Source organism: Catharus ustulatus, chromosome 8 (assembly GCF_009819885.2).
Source record: "Catharus ustulatus isolate bCatUst1 chromosome 8, bCatUst1.pri.v2, whole genome shotgun sequence".
NCBI lineage: Eukaryota > Metazoa > Chordata > Aves > Passeriformes > Turdidae > Catharus > Catharus ustulatus.
This window is the reverse complement of record NC_046228.1, coordinates 27,002,320-27,020,902: the sequence shown is the minus strand read 5'-3', so window position 1 is coordinate 27,020,902 and position 18,583 is coordinate 27,002,320. Positions and strand designations below refer to the sequence as shown.

Here is an 18,583-nt window from a genome sequence, read left to right as displayed (position 1 = left end):
TTGATATTACTGCTTACTTCAAGAAAGGTTTCACTTCTCTTTCTTGATGAAATAAACCTTTAAGTCTCACACATCTGTTGAAATAAAAAAAAAAATGTGTTTTTTGTAGCTAGCTAAAAATAGTATTTCCCCAGACTATATAAGATTATAGACACTTGCTAATGAGGTTATTATATGCAACTCTGCCTCAACAATTTTTTCTAAGTATTTTTAAAAACTTTGTGGAAATTGTGTAGCACCACCCAGAGAGCCAAAAAGGAAGAGAATTTTATCAAACCATTTTGATTGTCACTGAACTAATTATCACTATAGCTTGCATTGTGTATAGTAAAACCATAGTCACATGTAACATCAGTAAGTGTGCTTATAAAGGAGCTCAATTTACATGATAAATACTCTCTCTGGAAGAGCAGATCACAAACACTCTGAAGAGCAAGAAAATGCAGATAAAAGGATAAACATTCCCAAGGCAGTTAGATATCGGGAATACATGACAGACCTTTAACTAGTTACATGCCTCATTATTCATTTGAGTAAAAACCTTCTCTGGGTAAAATTGCTCCCTTTAATCAAAGGTTGAGCAGGTAATATTCAGCTTTCTGGACAGGAGATGTCCAGACAGCAAAGCTACCAGAACAACTCAGGGCTGAGTGTGAATGAAGCCCCTATGAACATTACAGAAGCTGAGGTTCTGTTACAACAGGCTCCTGTGCTTCTTGCTTACACTTCCCTTGCAGCCTCTGGTTGCCAAGGGTGAAGCCATCAACTTTTGCTGGGGTGGATCTTCTATTTCCTTCCTCTCTTTCCTCAGATACCTGCCAAAAGCCTCAATTGAGACTACAGGAAACAGTAACAGTGAAGAGCTTGCTAGCAGAGATTAAAACTGCAACAAATATGGTCACCATTTTCTGATCTGAGACAGAGAATCTGAGGTGTGAGAGAAATGTGATTCATTTTGGATACCATGACCTCAGCTTTTGTGGCTTGTCATAGCAGAACAGCCACCAGAAAAAATAAAGACACAGTTCCCTATAAAATGCACTAGGATGCAATGACTCAATTCTTTGTGGTTCTTGCTGAAAATTCTGTACCCAAATTGTTCACAGTTCCCAAAAATACTGTTATTTAAGGACATTATCTAATGGACACTGCCAATGCACAATAAATCAGATTCTAAATTTGAATAGTAAAGCTGCCCAACATACCAATAAAGCCCTTTTTGGCCAGCTCCATGGTAAACCTCCTTGTGATCTTTTCCAATTCATTGTCCTGTAGAAAAAATGCAATAAATATCAGAAGAAATCATTAGTGCTTATGAGTATTTGCTCAAACTTAGCCCAAGCACAAGCGAACGCCTTCTTTGTTGAGAAGAAAGGATGATTCATAATTTATATAATTTATATGCCACTCCCTAGCAGACTGCTGGTATTCAGGCACAAGAAACATTGTGCTTTCTTTCTGTACATTCTGACCCATGACCAGTCGGGAGCATGGCACAGGAAGAACCACCTGTGCCCACAGCAGAGATTTCCAGCAAACAAATCTGATATCCTGTGTGAGCGATTTACAACCTGCAAGAGCTGGCCCTGCCAGCTGTGTAACCAACACAGCCAAATGACTTGACACAAATCCTTGCAGGAGCTTTGAGCTTAGAATATCTGTTATGCATTCTGGTATTCCTTTCTGTACACGCTGTTTTAATTAGGGCAAGAAGGCAAGCCTGCAGTAAACCTTGTATAAGCCAAGTTAGTTATTATTCACACTGGAACACTGCATAGAGTGGTTTAATGGAGCATAAAACTATTAGTCAAAATAAACAAAAACATTAACTTTTTTTTCGAAGAGTAACTTAATTTAAGCTTTTATTAACAGTATCAACTTTAAAAAAATATTCCAGGTTCCAAATTATTTGTAGTCTCCTTATTTTCAGAAAAAAATTTAATAAATTAAGTAATTGAAGTATTCCATCTCTGAAACACAGACTTTTTAAAAATTCTTTTCCTACCTATTGCACGCACAGGCTACATTCAGCCTTTACACAGGCAGAAGTGGCAGGAGGTTTTAAGTGGTCATTAATGCCCTTAGAAGAGCTTTTTTAACTGGCTGGCTTCAGTATTGCAGATAACCAAATTTTTATCTATGATTAGGCTTACTGTGTAGTTCTTGGGATTGATCTTGACACCAGCCTTTGCCCCACCAAATGGCACATCTACAAGAATGCAAAGGAAAATAATTTTACTTTTTCAACAATAAAGGCAGAACACATGAGAAAGATGTGTAATTATATCTTCGATTTTAGCAGTGATTTTGGTTTTGCTGCATTTATAGCTTCTAAAGTGTAAGTTATAATCTGATCTAGGTACTCTTGTAAAAATGGAAGATCTTTCAAGGCACTTTGAAAATGGTCTTTAGAAGTCAGAAGTTCCTAATTTAAATTTTCTATGTTTAAATATCTCTTGTCCATGACACTTGTAGAAATAATAAGTTTTACCTTTTATATTTTACTGGTTTAGCTCAAAAATTTTACGTTGGAATCCTAAGCACATCCATACACATTAGGAAAGTATTTTCTTTACTTACACATAATATGCAGATTCTCTCCAAACTTCTCTACAATTTAGTAGCTGTGTACAGATTATATTCTTTATAGCCCATAAAGGAATTTTATCCTTCTCTCTCCACAGCTCCCCTGCCTGAATCCTTTACAGCCTCCATCTGTTCCCCCTAAAATTAGTCCCCTACTAATCCAAGTTTGTCATACTTGAATTTGAGTTCAAGATGCAGTACTTTTTATGGGAGAGGGTAGTTAGCAGAATTTGGACTTTTCAAACGAAAATGCAACCTTATGAAAGTATTTTCAGAAACAGCAGAGGGAATACATATTATTATTTTTTAGACAGATACAGATTTTTCCTGCCTTGTTACAGATTTAAGTTAGAGATTAGTGTCTAAAATTCATTTTACTCCTTTACATGTTTGGTTTTTTATGTAATTACATCAATACTGATTGAAACTGAAGACTGAAATCTTGCTTGAAAAGTGAACACTTACCAACCACAGCACATTTGTACGTCATGAGAGATGCTAAGGCTTTCACTTCATCCACACTAACATCCATACTATAACGAATACCTGCAAAAGACACATAAGAAAAAAATAGCAATTCACTAAACAGCTTCATAAGCATTTATAAATTGGGAAGGGTAATTCTACACCAACAATCTTTAACATGCAAGTAAGTCGTTTATCAACTTATTTACTCTAAGAGGTAGAGAACAAGACCCTGTTCCCCTACTTAAATATCTATCTTTTTATGTAGCAGAAATTCCCTACTTCAGTAATTTTCTATGATGTAGCTAAATGGCAGCAATCGGCCTTAGGGGAAAAAGTGAATATTCCTTGTGATAAAGATGAATCAAGCTGACAGGCAGCTAAGAGCAGAGTTTTCAAGAGGCTGATAAAGCACTGCAGCATTCCACAAGATCTTTAGCTTTGGACTTCATTCATTGTATATACAAGATTAACTTTGTTCCTCAACATAACTTATCAAGTACAGTTTATAATTAAGGTCTTTTTGATAGAGTAATGCAAGTTCCTGTTATGTTCTTGCTTGGCTTCAAGGCCCTTGCTGCTAGGCACAACCACAAAACAAAAAGCAATAAACCATTCTGCTAGTTTGAATTTTTTCAAAACACTTTGAGGGAACAGTCCTACACCAGTGAGCTTGTGAGACCAGGCCACCCATCCCACACCCACATGGAAGCCAGCCCACACCTGCATTCCCTGCTGCAAGTCACTCAGCAGGGCTGCAAGTGTGTGCTGACACATGGTACAAATGCAAATTCAATTTGTTGTGCGCTGGCAGGAGCTCAGAGGCGAGCCCAACATTCTAGGCAGTTCAAAGTTGAGTAAAAAAGTGATTACACAAAATAAGGAGATGTTTCACCTGCCTGACTCTTACCAGTCTTCTGAAAAATGGAAAAATCCAATCAATTGATTGAACTCAAAGTTAAGATTCATGTATCTGAAGGTAGCTACAGAGTAGGAAATATTTAACCAAACTGACAGGGCAGATATAGAGAACTAGAGATGCTGAAAAATGATGTTTTAATATCAACATGTGCCCAAAGCCACGTGCCACAGCCAGAAGGGCCCTATGGCTGTAGATTTGTTTCTATCCAAGCTTCTCCTACTTAACTAAGCATACAACAGAGCCAGGAATTATTTATTATTCCCATCTCTACTCCCAAAGTCTTTGGTTGTTGATTCTGCCAAGCTGCACGGTGGTTTGTAGCAGGCACAGAGTGTCCTTTAGATGCCAGAACATGGCACCACAAATTTCCTATTATGTAAAGAGAAGACCATATTCAGGTTCTCAGGAGTGAAAAAAAGACCAGCATACATTATCCAAACTAAAGCACTGTGCTGCTATGAAAGCCATTCCTGAATGCTCTGGAAACAATCCCAGTTTCAAAGGAACTAAGTGCTGCTCAAATAAAGCTGAGGGCCAAGTGCTGCTTTCTTATGAGTTCAATCAGTAAAAGAAAGTACCATGCCTGTGCAGAACAGAATTTAAATTTATTGTGAGAAGGGTGGTCTCCAAAAGCAAACTAAGTAGTTTCTGACTTAGATGGCTGCATGGAGTTAATGTCTGAGCTTTCAATAACCTTCTCAAAATTTAAGTAGAACCTATCAGAGCCCAAAAGGCCAGTAAAAGTTAGAACATAAATGTGTTGGGGTTTTTTTTAATGTGTTACTCTGATCCTTCAGAGGAGCAGTTATCCTTCTGTCAAACTTTGAACAAGAATGAGCACTACCCATGGCACTGACTGTTGGGCCTGGGGAAATCATTCCCTCTTGGTTGAGCAGGTACTCTGGGGGCAGGTCTCATCTGAGTATTGCTCAAGCCAGCCAAGTTTGGAGTCACAGCCTATGGTGGCCAGAAGTGAACTCTGCCCCTCCACCCCCAGCTGAACTGGATCACTGTGTATTTATTCAACCCATATACTTATTTAAACTTCCAAGCTGTGTATACAAAGCATTTTTGCTATAAATGTACTCCTGCAGGCATACAAAATGTTGTTTATTGATATATGAAAAGCAGCAGGGAGACTAAATACTTTGGGATAGTTATCATGTACAGTTTCAAGAGAGAAGCAAAATACAGTTTAAAGAGACGGAAGGCTCTTCTGCAAATCATATGGAAGACAGGAGGTAAACAAGCAGCACTTTAACTAGAAGTGCTAGTGCATGTACTCACTCCAGTGCATGTAACAGTTAGATCTCTGGTTCCTTGTATTACAGTCAAGGATTACCACAAACTTTGATGTCACAAATGTTAAGTTCTCACATCAAGGTAAATACGGAAAAAGCTCCAAAACTAACAAAATATTGACAGGCTGAGCTGCCTATCTGTCAGCCATGTACACATACCAGAACACAGAAAACTTTTGGACCTGAGGTCAAAACTGTTCTTTTCTGGACAACTTCATACTTCTGAATAAGGTTTAACTCCTTTTCCAGGCTTTTAAGCAGTTGTAATTAGAATGGCTCGACTGCTGACTTTATCTTTGTAAGTGGAAGACTAGTCAAATCAGAGAGTTGTGATGACTTTACTGGTCACTCTTCTCCAGTTCATGTGGTAAATCATTAGGTAAAGTTCAGGGTGTGAACCCAGGTTCTATGACAGGTGTGATGAATTTTTCCTTTCCCTGGCAAGAGCATATACCATTTAAGATGCACTAACATTTCATTCCTTTTCACAATTCAGGCAGTTACTGTTTTCCAGAAATTGTAATTACCCTACAGGAGGGCCACCTCTTTACAGGGAAGTTATTTGTGTTAAGCTGTTCAGACTGATGAGAAGCAGGCATCTGAGAAAGCTGTACATTCCATCTGCAAGCAGATGCACAAAGATAAAAGACTTACTTAATTTCTATTCTATTTGGACATCATTGAAATTTAATTCGACAGCTTCCTAATTTGGCAGGAGTATTGCCACACATTTGTGTTACTCTTTTGGCAGTGTTACTATGCATTCAATAGCCTGAGTCTAAAAGTGGACCATATGCACAGATAAAATACTGGGTTTGGCTTTTTGGCTTTCTTTGTTAAGGTTTTCACTACATAAAAGCAAACAAAGTCACTGTTAGGTAGCAAGACTACAATTTTTTTAAACTCTGGCAAGCCCCACGCAGTAAGTCTCTGGAAACTTGTGCCTTTTACAGCAAACTAGCTACAAAAAATAGTTTAAAGAAGGCCTCAAGTTACAGTATGACTCACAGCCATGGAAAATACTTTTCATTGGAAAACATAGGAATTCTTGTTCTAGTTGAAAATTCTCTTTCCTTACCACGCCCCAAGAAGTTAAACAGTATGCTAAGAGTGACTTTGTTTTTCTATGTACAAAGGCTTTCAAATGAGGAAATATTTTCATTTAATTTTTTAATATTGATCAGTGTAAAGAGAAGGCTTTATCACTACACTGCAGTGTATATGCTTTTAAAACTTCTTTTTTACAACCTGTATCATGGAGATATTATACTTCACTCAATTACCTCTTTACATTAAAGTAGTCTTTATCAGCAAGGTTACTTTGGATTCTATAGTAACAGCAGTTATCATTTTAATCATTTTACAGCAGGGGTTGTAATAACATACACATAACAAAGACCTTGATTTCCAAGAAAATTGGTTATACATCCTACTAGATTTTACACTGTAAAGATTGCAGTATGTTCTGTGATGTTAAGTGTGTTTATTATGCTTCCTTAGAAGATGTGGTGTACAGAACCACCAACTTTTCAAGGATACTACTGCATTTCCACTACGCCTACAAATCTATTTAGGGAAGTTTGTGTCACTATTTTCTGAGCTTTTCATGCAGTGATCCTAAATGCTAGTACCTACATGTGCCCTCACTTTACTAACCAGCACGAGGTATTCAAAGTCTCAAAAAAGGGGAAATAGTTGCCATAGCAACAGTTCAAAGCAAAACACTCGGTAAACTACTCCTCTGCACTAAATATCTTGTAAATCTTAGTAAGTCTCTCAAGTTCCCCAGAACCTGGAACACATCTCAGCCTAAATTCTTAGTGTCTAACCAAGGGTTTTGTCCTGCTATGACTTGAGTGTTTTCTTATGATTGTCATGTTCCTGTGAACTTTGGAACTAATTTGGGTCCTTTACAGATGACAATTCCTGTTAATATGGTGCATTCGTTCTGCTCACCTCTATTTGCAGAGCTGTTTAGCTCATCAAAAGAAGCCTTCCAGAGCAGCAGCTATCCTACACTACCCATATAGCACTCAGCAACACAGATGCCATGATCTCCTTTGGAAGTTTCTAGGACTGACTACAGCATGTTAATCTCCCAGTTAGCAACTCTGGGTTCTGCAGCAGCTCTGTTGGTTAGCAGCCTGCCTGACCCCATCCAAAGGCTTGAGTCTAAGTCCAGTCTGAAGGAACTTCAGTTTAGATGCTCACCTATGGATTCCGCAAAATCCAAAAATCAGTCCCAGCACTCATTGCAGTGCCTTAGTTCCTTGATGTTTTAACTCTGGATTATGTATAATATTTTCATATTTGGCAAGCAAACAAGTGCAATTGTGATTGTACTACCATCAAACTAAATATTCACTGATACCTAACTCAGTAGGGACATATCATCCAAGCAGTTCTTAAACTCTCTCAGAACACACATTTTTCTAGACTCAGAAAAACAATCCAACCTTCCCAAGAAGGAAACTGATGAGCCTTATTTGACTATTTGGAAAGTGTGGGAAACAGCACTGTGACCAATTTGTAATTATTGAAGACAAAGAAATTCCAGATAAACCTAACAAAGCAAGATGAGTAATTCAAAACTGGAAAACAAGAACACTGTACAACCAATCAGCAACAAGAACCACTAATTCCTAAATTCAATTCACTAACTGCCAAGAGAGAAGATAAAAATATTTATCTCTTTCTACACAGCACTAGCCAGCTATAAAGCTGGGGCAGGACAGACATTCCCCTACACAGACACCCCACAGTTCTGCTTTAAGCACAAGTAGATATAGAATGACCATAAGGTACTCAGCCAGACAGAATACTTCAGTATACAACTTTTTGTATGTTTTTCATAAGCTGCACTTTGAAATATGCTTAAACATATATGTTTACTTCAATCCATGTTGTGAAAAGCCAAGAATTTCCTCAATTCAAAAATTACCTCTGGTACATTAATAAGACTTGGTGTTTTAAATGTGAATACAGTAAATTTAGTACACTACCAGGCAAGCAAATAGGACATGAATTTATGCACTTAGAATCTGGCTATGAAGTAAAGTCTCTCACCTCCAGAACAACCTCAGTCGCACCTAAAGGATTAGGTCACTCATTAAAGTGCACTCAACACTAGTAACAAGGACAGAAACAGGGAGATACAGTAAACTGCTTCCACACAGATATTATTATTGCCACATGCAGGGGGGCGTGCGTGCAGAGGGCGGGAATAACGCACAAGTTGGCCCTGGCTGGTCCAAATGCCACAGGAGCCACAAAAGAAGCAACCACAGTGCAGACACGAGGCAGGCAAATTCCATGCTCTTCCTAACAGTCTAATTCCTAACAAGATGGAGCTGTTGCAATTCATGCAACAAAAAAGTGCTTGCTCGGATCACCCAGAGAACAGGAGGGGGACTATCACATAGGAGATTCCTCTCCCCAACACGTGTTTATGCAGAAAGCCCAATGCTGAGAGAGGTATGATCTCTCTATAAATAGACAAAGAGCCAACAGTGGCAAGGGAAAACAACTATTTAAGATCAAGGACAAAGCTGGCTACTGCAGCAATGGTATGAGCTGATTATATGAAAAAGCTGAGACTAAAGAGATTCACAGCCAAAAGAGCAAGGAATAGCCTCCTACTAGAATATCAAAGGTAAAAACAAAAACCCGATATGGTTCACATTACAACTAGCACATTAAAAGACATAAAACACAAGACACACATTCCTTTCCTTATTTTTTAATTTGTTATTTAAATTTATATCCACTGTTGCATTAATTGTGAAGTTAGATAAGCTACAAAAAGCGAAGAGAAACCTATGAAAATTGGTCAAAGGCTGGACTCAATCTTAGAGATATTTTCCAGTCTTAATGATTCTATGAAAGTAAGGCACTGGTACAAACTTTAGCTACAACACTGCAAGAGTTATCACCATTAAGCTAATTACCTTTTTCCCTCAAATAAACCTCTCCCACTCCTTTGGAATTAGATCGGTTTCCAAGGTTTATTTCAGGTTACAGATGGTCCATTGTTATAGTTCCATCTGTTGCATGGTCCATAGGCTACATTTCCATCTCTTACTTGAAAGACCCCAGGTCAAAGACACAAGCTCTTAACTTTCACCCATGCATGACTTAAAAAAAGCAAAGCCACTAATTCAACCCTGAGATAAACAGCTCTGCTGTTTCCAAAATACCTTATACTCCTTACTCCCTTAGAAAAGGAATATATAATTTTGAGACAGCACATGGGGTTGTACTGCTCCAAGTCCTGCATGTACAGGTTTTTCTTTTGCAAGTAAGATTTCCATTATGAGTATGCAAACTGTTTTAGCCAGAATAATGTCTGCAGCAGAGGGTATTTTGTGACTGGGCACTGAGATCAGTGCCAGCCTTGGACCTCTGCAATTGGAAAACTGCAGCAAGGGTGGCATGAATAAAAGCCACTTTATGCAGTAAGAAACTCATTAATATGAACTCATGAGCCAAGTGAGAAGGACAAATACTGATAGGTAGAATAAAAACAGCCAAGACCAGACAACAGGAAAGTTTTGTAGTGCAGAACAGATTCTTCCTTCAGCCAAGGCAGCACCACACAGGAAATCAAATTCATTCACCTCCAAGTCAACTGAACAAATAAAGTAAGACCCATTTGTCTTCACACAAAAGAGTGAACTCTGAAGTAATGTTTGACAAAGCTTTTCAAAATTCCTCTGTAAATGAAAGTTATACTAAATCTAGTCCAGAACTAAGGATGGTTTTAAAGCCTTTCTGAACTGAGGAAGCAGCTCAGACTTGGTTACAGCAATTTGGGTGAGCACAAACAAAAGTTAGGCTGTTCCGGCTTTGATTCTTTTAATTTATAATAGACCTGTTGGACAGCTGGTTAACATGGAAAGGCTTGAAAAAGCTTTACAACCACTTAACAGCATTATTCCCATAGTAAATGCTGCCTAACAAACATAGAATCACTTCCATACTATTAAGCAGGTAAAAATTCAGTAAGTTTATTTTGTTTTCTAAAACTGACCAATTAATGATAAATAGCCATCAGCAACCACAGAAAAAACAGCTTAACCAGTTCTACACCTTTCACAGAATCTGGTGAAATTATTTAGAAGAATTCATTATTTTATGTAGGAACTGCCAGTCTACTTTCCAACAAAGTCATCCGTATTCAGACATCTCATTTCCTGTACCCTATTTGGGTTGTTTGATTTCTTTAGGCAGCTGTCAGTGCAGTGAACAAGAGCAGCTGTGGTTTCCTGTTAGTACTGGCCACTAGCACGCAAGTCACCACATCAGCAAAGGAAAGAGTGATGTGACCACAGCATTACTTCAGCTACCAGGCAGCATCAGTCCAGTTGTATAAATACTACATCTGGAGTGTAAGCAACCTGAGCCCCAACACACAAGAAAACTGCTTATTCCATATTCTCAGTGGGCTGAGGAGGGATCTAACTAATTTTTCCCTTCTAGCAAACAGTTACAGTGCAGAAAATGGAGTCCTTAAAACCTGGATTTGCATGCTGGACATACTGGAAGACCTACCACTTAAATGGGGATATTCATGACTGTTCTGTAAAGATTCCTAAAGTACAGCAGAAAAGCATGGCTAAGAAAAAGAATGACCACCTTCTCAACATGCAACCCCCAAAGCAGAATTAAGGATTAACTTCTACAACAATTAAATAGGTAAGCACCACAAGATTCAATAAGAAGTGTTATTTCTGGATTCTCTCAATAAGATGGAAAACCACCGAAAGTTGTAAACAGAAAAGAAAGCATGTTTCAGTACCTCGGTGTTCTCTTCCAGAAGAGCACTTTTCTTCACCCAGTGAAGAATCACCTGCACTGCAATGTCCAACACAACCAAGTTGACTTGTGTTCTTACATGTGCTTTGGGGGGGAGAGAGGAGAGTAGGATAAACCTCTAAATAACTTCCTATTTTTATTATCAAGGTTTTTGATTGTTAGAATTAGGGTATTAAGAGTGTTGTACTTCTTGAAGAGAAATACCACAGTTAAGTTTCTCACCAAGGTGTAGGAGTTTGCCTATACAAAAAATGTAAGGCTGATCTTAGATTTGCCCTCATGCAGGTGTATCACACCACAGTCATCCATCCACTCAGGACCTGTATTTTCAGAGCAGTCCTCTCATGGCATTCACTCTGCTGAGGTATTTCTACTTTGCAGGCAAAAGAGAAGCCAGCACAGAGGAGGTACAGAAGGACTACTAGTCAAGGAACTGTTGGTTAGTACCAGCAGGTATCACTTGCATGCACACGTGAGATTTATAAAGATAAACCTTGCATTTAGAGTATGGCAGTTTTCACATTTGGGCTAGACCACTACACAGGGATTGAGGTTTCACTCTAGAAGAGAATGACCAGGCAAATAAACTGAAGATATCTCTGACAAAGGAACATCATCTAGATGTTATACTCTTAACTACAAATATTTAGTAGAAATAAGAAGGTGCTGCTACAGTGCATACAATTAAAATGTTTATTTAGACTCTTTTTATTTGAGTAATTCAGCTGTCTCCAAGTTCAGGGCATTTAAATCAAGACTTTTAAATTTGATTTACAGTATAAATTTCTCTTTAGTTCACGGTTAAATCTGTAAATGCCCTGATAAACAGAAAGGCATACAAAACTAACATAAAACCACTAATGAAGTATTTTGGTATGAATGTACTGAAAAAATTAGGAGCAATTAAAGGAGGACAGTGTTTAAAAGACCTAAAAACTTAAGCACTCCTACATTTCCTATTTGAATTTTAAAGTGTACTTTGATCATTTGTCTAATCTGCATACAGAACAGTATTTAGTATTCTCTAACCAGCATCTCTTATCCTTCAGTTTAAGTAAACCTCAGGAAATGCAAGAGATGAGCTTTTAAAGAACAATGCTCCTTGAAAGAACAATGACAAAGAATCCCCACTTACTAGCAATCACCTAGCAGTAACTAAACTCAATTTCTTTCTTAGTACCAAATACACAAAAAGAGAATGAGTAATCTTGTTTTACCAAATTTTACTTTTCAGGAAGCACAAAGTTAAAGGCCACAATTCTGCATGTGAAAAGATAAGGAAACTGTTCCTTCTCATGTCTTTGCAAGCCTTCCACTTGCCAACTCACCCCTTCTTTTAAAAGGGGACCTTATGTCCCTTGATGTTTCTTGATGGTGCAAATTACTTGCATTGGACTCTGGGGTCCACAGTGTGTGGGACACTCACTTCAGCAAGTATATAACTTTACACTGTTATATGGAGTTTGGAGTTGTACTTAATTGGCCTTTGTGATTTTATCCCTGTGGCCTGAACTAGAATTCTGGTTTAAAAATCCCTTTTGGACAGAAGCTAAAGTTGATGGTACATTTTAGGTGGATGAAATGTACTATAAATGCAGAAATATCTTTACTACTCCTTTGCCATTACAGTAGAAATGTTCTACTGCCTAACACCTTCATAGCAGGTTTCAAGCAATTGATCTATGCCATTTAAACTTACTATAAAATTCAGATATGTCCCCTCATAGTGAGCAAATTCCTGGAGAGCAGTAGAAGGTGAAATCCATTAATGATCTCTGTGTTTAAGAATGGAAAGCAAATATCATCTGCAATCTCTTCCCTAAATTCAGAGGGTGTGGAAAACAGCACAAGAAGAAAAGGACAAACTACTGAGACTTCCTATTTTCTCTAGCTGTCATTTTCAATTTCTGTAAGGCTCCAGTGTTTGCTTCAGTGTGAGTGCAAACAGGCATAACAAATGCCACCGAAAATCAAGAAATTTTGGTGAGAATTTAGAAATGTAGGTATCAGAACAGTGTCCAATCACCCAGTTGGTGGGGTTTGTTCATGTACAGAGCATGTTATAATTATTTATTGTGTAAACATTGGTTCCTTCACTGGTGAACAATACTAATGTGAAATATCAGAAGCTATCATACATTGATACTATTTTATTACTTCATTTGCCACTGGACTGCATTTTATTATGCAAGCAGGATCTTAAGAGTAACACAGGTTGTACAGCAAAGGACTTTTTATAAGCAGCAGCAAAGAGTAACTTAACTGAAATAGTGATACAACAGCAGTGTGATATCCACCAGCATTTTAAAAGAAATTATAGCAATGGCATAGAACAGTAGATTCACAGAGTAAACTTCAGCCACGCCCAGCTTCAGATACAACTAAGTCTGATGCTAATTCTTGCTTCAAGTAAACAACCAAAAGTGGAGTTAGCCTCTTTTGGGTGAGAATTTACCATGCCACAGGACACTCACTAGATACTCGATTTTGGAATGTTAGGAATCGCATTAACAGAACACACTATTTGTGCTGCAGAGAGAAATCCTCACGTCATATATATATACCAGCTGAAGTGAGTCTCATAAACACATTTATCTAAGAATAGCTTTCCTAATCTAGTCTTGAAGTTAGAGGAGTTCATTTACAGGAAATTGCTTGCTTTCTGTAACCCTCATTTACCATAAAGCTAATGTACACTGAAAAAAATAAATGTGTTTACAGACTACAGAAGCTCTCGTTTGAATCATAGACCTGAAATGGTTTCCAATACTCAAATGTCCACAAAGTTTAGAGCTCTTGAGTAAGTTATAGGGAAGGACATCTCTATTTGTTTTTCAAGGAAATGCCATGGATCCCAGACTAAAAGGGAGTCTGATTCCTCTGAGATCACGGCGGGTCCCACGAGAGCCCAGCTCTGCCCAGCTCCAGGGGCATTCACCCTCTCGGTCCCGTGGCATGTCACTGGCCTCACCAAGCTGAGCTAGCTACCTCCAGATAAATCACTTTTTTCTAACTATGTATCCAGCCGCTAACTGGCAATACAGTTAACTTGTTATTAAAACTTGTTATTTTTCTCTAGGGATGTTTTCTGTGCGAGCACTAGGTTTTCGCGAACACAGCAGGCTGGACGTGAAGGGACAGTGGCTCCTCCAGCTCTCGACTGGAGCAGGCACTTCCAGCACGGTGCTCCCACGTCTCCCCACAAACACCAGGTGTGAGTCACATCCAGCTAACGTCAGGCGGGGGTCTCCTCGCCATGCCCAGGGCAGATTGGTGGGTGCGGCGGAGGCCCGACGGCGGTACCGTGACAGCCGGTACCGGGGCTGGCCCGGGGGTCACCGCGGGCCGGGACAGCGGAGCGCTGAATGGCTGCGGGGGAACCGCCCAGCGCCTGCCCCAGCCCGGGTATCGGATAGCAGGGGCGGCACGGGCAGCAGGCGCTGCCCCGGCGGGACAGGGGGGTTGGTCGGGGGCACGGCGGGGCGGGGCGGGCTCGGCGGCCCGGCCCTCCGCGGGCCCGGCCCGGCGGCGGCTCTCACCTCCCTTGCAGGGCGTGCGGTGCTGGCTGTGCTGCGCCCGGTAGCCCTCGATCACCTCCCACTCGCCGTTGTCGCGCTTGATAGGGAAGGTGACGCTGAGCACATGGTTGCAGGGCTTGATAATGCGGAGGATGCCGCGGACGCGGTGGCGCCGATCCTCCATGCTCTCGCGGGTGCGCAGCCCTTCCACCAGCTTGTCCTCCACGATGCTGGCGCCGCGATCGAAGAACCCCTCCACCATCTTGAAGAAGTTGGGGTCGTCCTCCTTCTTCGCCGCCTCGCAGTAGTGCCGCCGCGGGCACCGGCCCCCGCCCCATGCCGCCGCCACCGCCGCCCCGCCGGCCGCCGCCGCCGGCCCGCCCGGCTCCGCGCCCGCCAGCACCGAGCCGGCGGCTAGGCGGGATGCTAGCAGCTCCCCCAAGTAGCGGTACATGGCGGCGGCCGCCAGGAGCGAGGATCGGAGCGGCGCTGCCGCTGTCACAGGAGGGGCCGGGGGCCGCCGCCGCCGCCTTTAAACGCGGGCTGCAGGGAGGGCGGCGCGCCCGCGAGGGGCGGGAGCGCTCCGCGCCTCCCGAGCGCGCCTGCGCCCCGCGCCCCGCGCCGCCCCCGGCGGGATTCGCGGAGGGGAGGGGGCGCGGCGGGGCCGGGCCGCGCCTGCGCAGTGCGCGCCCGCCGCCCCGCCCCTTCCCCTTCCTTCCCGTCCGTAAAGCCGGGCCCGCCGCCCACTCCGCTCGGAGCGTGGCCGCTGCGGCAGCCCTCGGGCCGGGGCTCTGTGCCCGCTGCGGCCCGTGAGGAGCCCGGGGCAGGCGCCTTCAGGTGCCGCCTTTCGGCCGCGTGCAAAACCAGGCCTCTCTCGGCGAGTGAGGGCGCGCTCACAGCCCGTGCCCAGCACCCTCGGGGGGAGAGCCCCGCTTTTCCACCCGTGTTTAAGTGAAGGCCCTGCCGAGAGGGGACAGAGGCTTCGTTAACCTGGCTGCTGTCATAGAGCTGTTCAATCACTGAGGTTAGGAGAGACCTTGACATTTATCTACTTTGTGTGCTCGACTGTTTTTCATTTTGCTGGGTCTTGGTCCATTCAAGTCCCTTTTTATGTAGTTCAGGCAACATCTCTTAAGAATATTACTTTTAACTGCATAAGATTTGCTTTCAGAGCATCAGAGAGAGAGTGCTGTACTGTTGAACTGGGTTCATTTCAAAGGAATTAAGTGGCTTGTTCATTTTCTGTCGGTTTGGGCTGCTAATTGGAAAATACAATGGGTTTTTTTCTTTTTAGGTTTGTGGGAGGCCAATGCCCCTAAACCAGGAATAACTAGGAAGTTACTTTATCGCTGTGGGAATCTCTCTAACCACTATGGGCTATGCTACAAGGCTTGTGGGAAAGTAATTTAACTTTTTGTGTATTTGTCAGCAGAGAGATTAGTCACAGATTCTTAAACTCACATAAACTCTTCAGGCAACTGGTGCTCAGTTGTTATCTTGATTTAATGTTGCTCTCTGTCCTAGGAATCTGTAAAAGTTCTCTTAAGGACCACTAATAAGGCTTGTTTTTATCTGTAATGAGGATGGTGTATAATTGTTGTCTAGAGAGCAAAGATCCTTGATAGTGAAACGGGGGGAAAAAAAGCAAGAAAGGAGCTGGTTCTTAGGCCGGTTTGTTCTTTGGATGTTCACACAGGGCTTCAGAAACAAGCTTACTGATTGAGTTTTCTGTCCATATTTTAGGTGGTTTATGGAAAAATCCTATTTTGGTGTTAATTTTCAGTTCACAGACCTGCAGTGTTCTCAGTGGTTGTATCAGCTTTGCGCTACTACTTGATTTCAGTCATCTGCATGTTCTCATTAGCTAGAGCTCAATTTCTGTACAGGTTCTTAGGTTTTGTAAATGCATAGGAAAGAAGGTGGTGAGCGCTATTGTGGCAATTAGTCCTTATCACATAATTACTTCCACCTTGTTCTGTAGGTTGGAATATCACTGCTCAAACACAGAGGGTAAATGAAGAACGTGATTAGCCAGTTTGCTCAAGCATGTAGCCTTACATCTTAAGGTTAATATGGTCAGCTCCTATCCTGCTTTCAGCTGTGTTCTCTCTGATTTACGAGCACACTCAATTATCAGCTGCTTGCAGTATCAGGCTGTTTGTAGCACATGTTTGTGGATGTATCTGAGACTGAGCATGGGACATGACAACATGAGAGCCACGTGGATCTCTCTAGGGGCTCTGTTGCTCAGTTGTATCTGAAGCAATGGCAGTACCATCCCTACCCTGCTTTCTAAACAAGACTGGATTTCGGCAAAATATTTAACAAGCTTGTGTGTTGATGCTGAGAATGACTAAATCACCATGTTAGATTTCTTAGTCTTTAAATATTGTAGGAGATAAGATAACTGGGGAGTTTTATTTTGCACATGTTTATGACTGAAATAATGTGTACAGTTTATAGGCAGTTTATGAAACCCAGCAGGTCTGTTCCATATTTCTGTTTAATTCAAGCCCTTTCTGGAGGCAAGAGTTATGACACTGTCTGTGTCCCTCATTCCAGTAGTCTTATGTGCTAAGCAGTGAGCAGCTGAATCAAAATCAGTTTGCCAGAGGAAATTATAAATGGCAAGCTTCAGAATGAGTTCTAGCAGGCATGAAAGTGGTAATTGCAATAATAAAAGAGGAACTGTATCTTCTTTGCTCTCATATAACATATGGGGTGCCATCAGGAGATTCACATTTGAGTAGCATCAGTAAAAAAAAGTCACTGGGGTGGATTAAAAGATAACTTCTTGTCTTCACAACCAGAAGTTTCACTAATTTTATTAATTTCATATGAAGTTTTGATCTTAGGACTGCATCTGAAGAGAGAGATAAGTAGAGAAAATGCAACACCTTTGTGGTAGGAACTGTCTGTATGATTCATGGGCTTTGCAACAGGGTCATTTTCAACTGTGTGTACATGACAGGTATCAGTTTCTGTTTAAAATATGTGAAGTTAAGTAGGGAGATAAACAACTTGATTTAATTTCTACTAAGCTGCTCCTAAAGCATCTTATATATAAATTTTAATGGGCTATTTTTATTATAGATAAGGACAATAAATGCCGTATTATGCCTTCCAGAAGCAGTCTCCTTTTTTAAGGTGTATATTAGCAATTTCATAGCAGGTGAACTAATTTTTAATGTGCCAGATTTTAAAATTTTATTGAGAAAAGGGGATGTAAGACGAGAATCAAATACTTTCTGCTTTAATGCATTATATTACTTGAAGTACTAGCTATTGGGCTGGTGCTGAATTCCCTCAGAAACTAGAGTAGCTGTTCCCAGCTGATGTCCCAGTCTTCTGATCGGCTGACCAGAGCAGGTGAGGGGGAGCAGAGAAGCTGCAAACCAGGGATCCTCCCAGGCTGGGATAACTCTGCCCTTGTCTGCCTGAGTGCTTCAAAACCAGTGTAACCCTGGGGTTGCCTCTAGTGCAGAGTTTGAGCTTGCTTTAGACAATTGATTCGGGAAGAAAGTTGATTTCTACAGAGGATCACTTCCTTTCTGTGGTGAACTGTCTTCTGGGAAGACAAATTGCTTTTGAAATAAACTGCAAATGGAATTACAGTTATTTCAGAAAATTTCATTTTAAGTTGTGAGCCATACCACGTGAAGCACTTGACAGTTCTTACCCTTTGCTTAAAGAATTGATTGAGATAAATTCCAAATAAAAATTGAAGCAAGTTGTTTACCTTTGAATTGCCTGTATGAGCATTTATGTTTCCCTTCCTCATTTCACCACAAATTACAAAAAAAGCCTCTTTTCTTGGGCTTAAATGTTATGTTGTACTGCTTTATGTCGAGCTTGGTAGTGTAACTAAATAGGTGAGAGCTGGGGTTATTTTCTTACCCCAAACTGCTGCAGAAACTGTTCAGCCTCTGAGGCAACAGATCTCTGGACAGTTGCATAATAGTTTCTGGGTGAATAGG

The 18,583-nt window shown here is 41.0% G+C and overlaps 2 protein-coding genes across 4 annotated transcripts in view; one reads left to right on the top strand and one right to left on the bottom strand.

Annotated features, from left to right (window-relative positions):
* The window catches only part of GLUD1 (glutamate dehydrogenase 1), a 28,470-nt gene extending 13,358 nt beyond the window's left edge, over positions 1-15,112 (bottom strand). Inside the window, exons 1-4 of the mRNA XM_033066770.2 lie at positions 14,628-15,112; positions 3,052-3,132; positions 2,154-2,209; positions 1,206-1,269 (exon numbers count right to left, since the gene is read on the bottom strand). Coding sequence (XP_032922661.1) covers positions 1,206-1,269; positions 2,154-2,209; positions 3,052-3,132; positions 14,628-15,060 — 634 coding nt within the window. The 5' untranslated portion in view covers positions 15,061-15,112. The remainder of the gene's footprint in view (positions 1-1,205; positions 1,270-2,153; positions 2,210-3,051; positions 3,133-14,627) is intronic.
* A 284-nt stretch (positions 15,113-15,396) lies between these two features.
* Positions 15,397-18,583, top strand: part of SHLD2 (shieldin complex subunit 2) — a 30,127-nt gene continuing 26,940 nt past the window's right edge. For 2 of the 3 annotated variants that reach the window (XM_033066319.1, XM_033066323.2), the window contains exon 1: positions 15,397-15,630. The gene's annotated coding sequence lies outside the window, so the exon portion shown is untranslated. Of the gene's footprint in view, positions 15,631-16,587; positions 16,673-18,583 lie in introns of all 3 variants that reach the window. The other variant, XM_033066321.1, reaches the window with a different exon arrangement.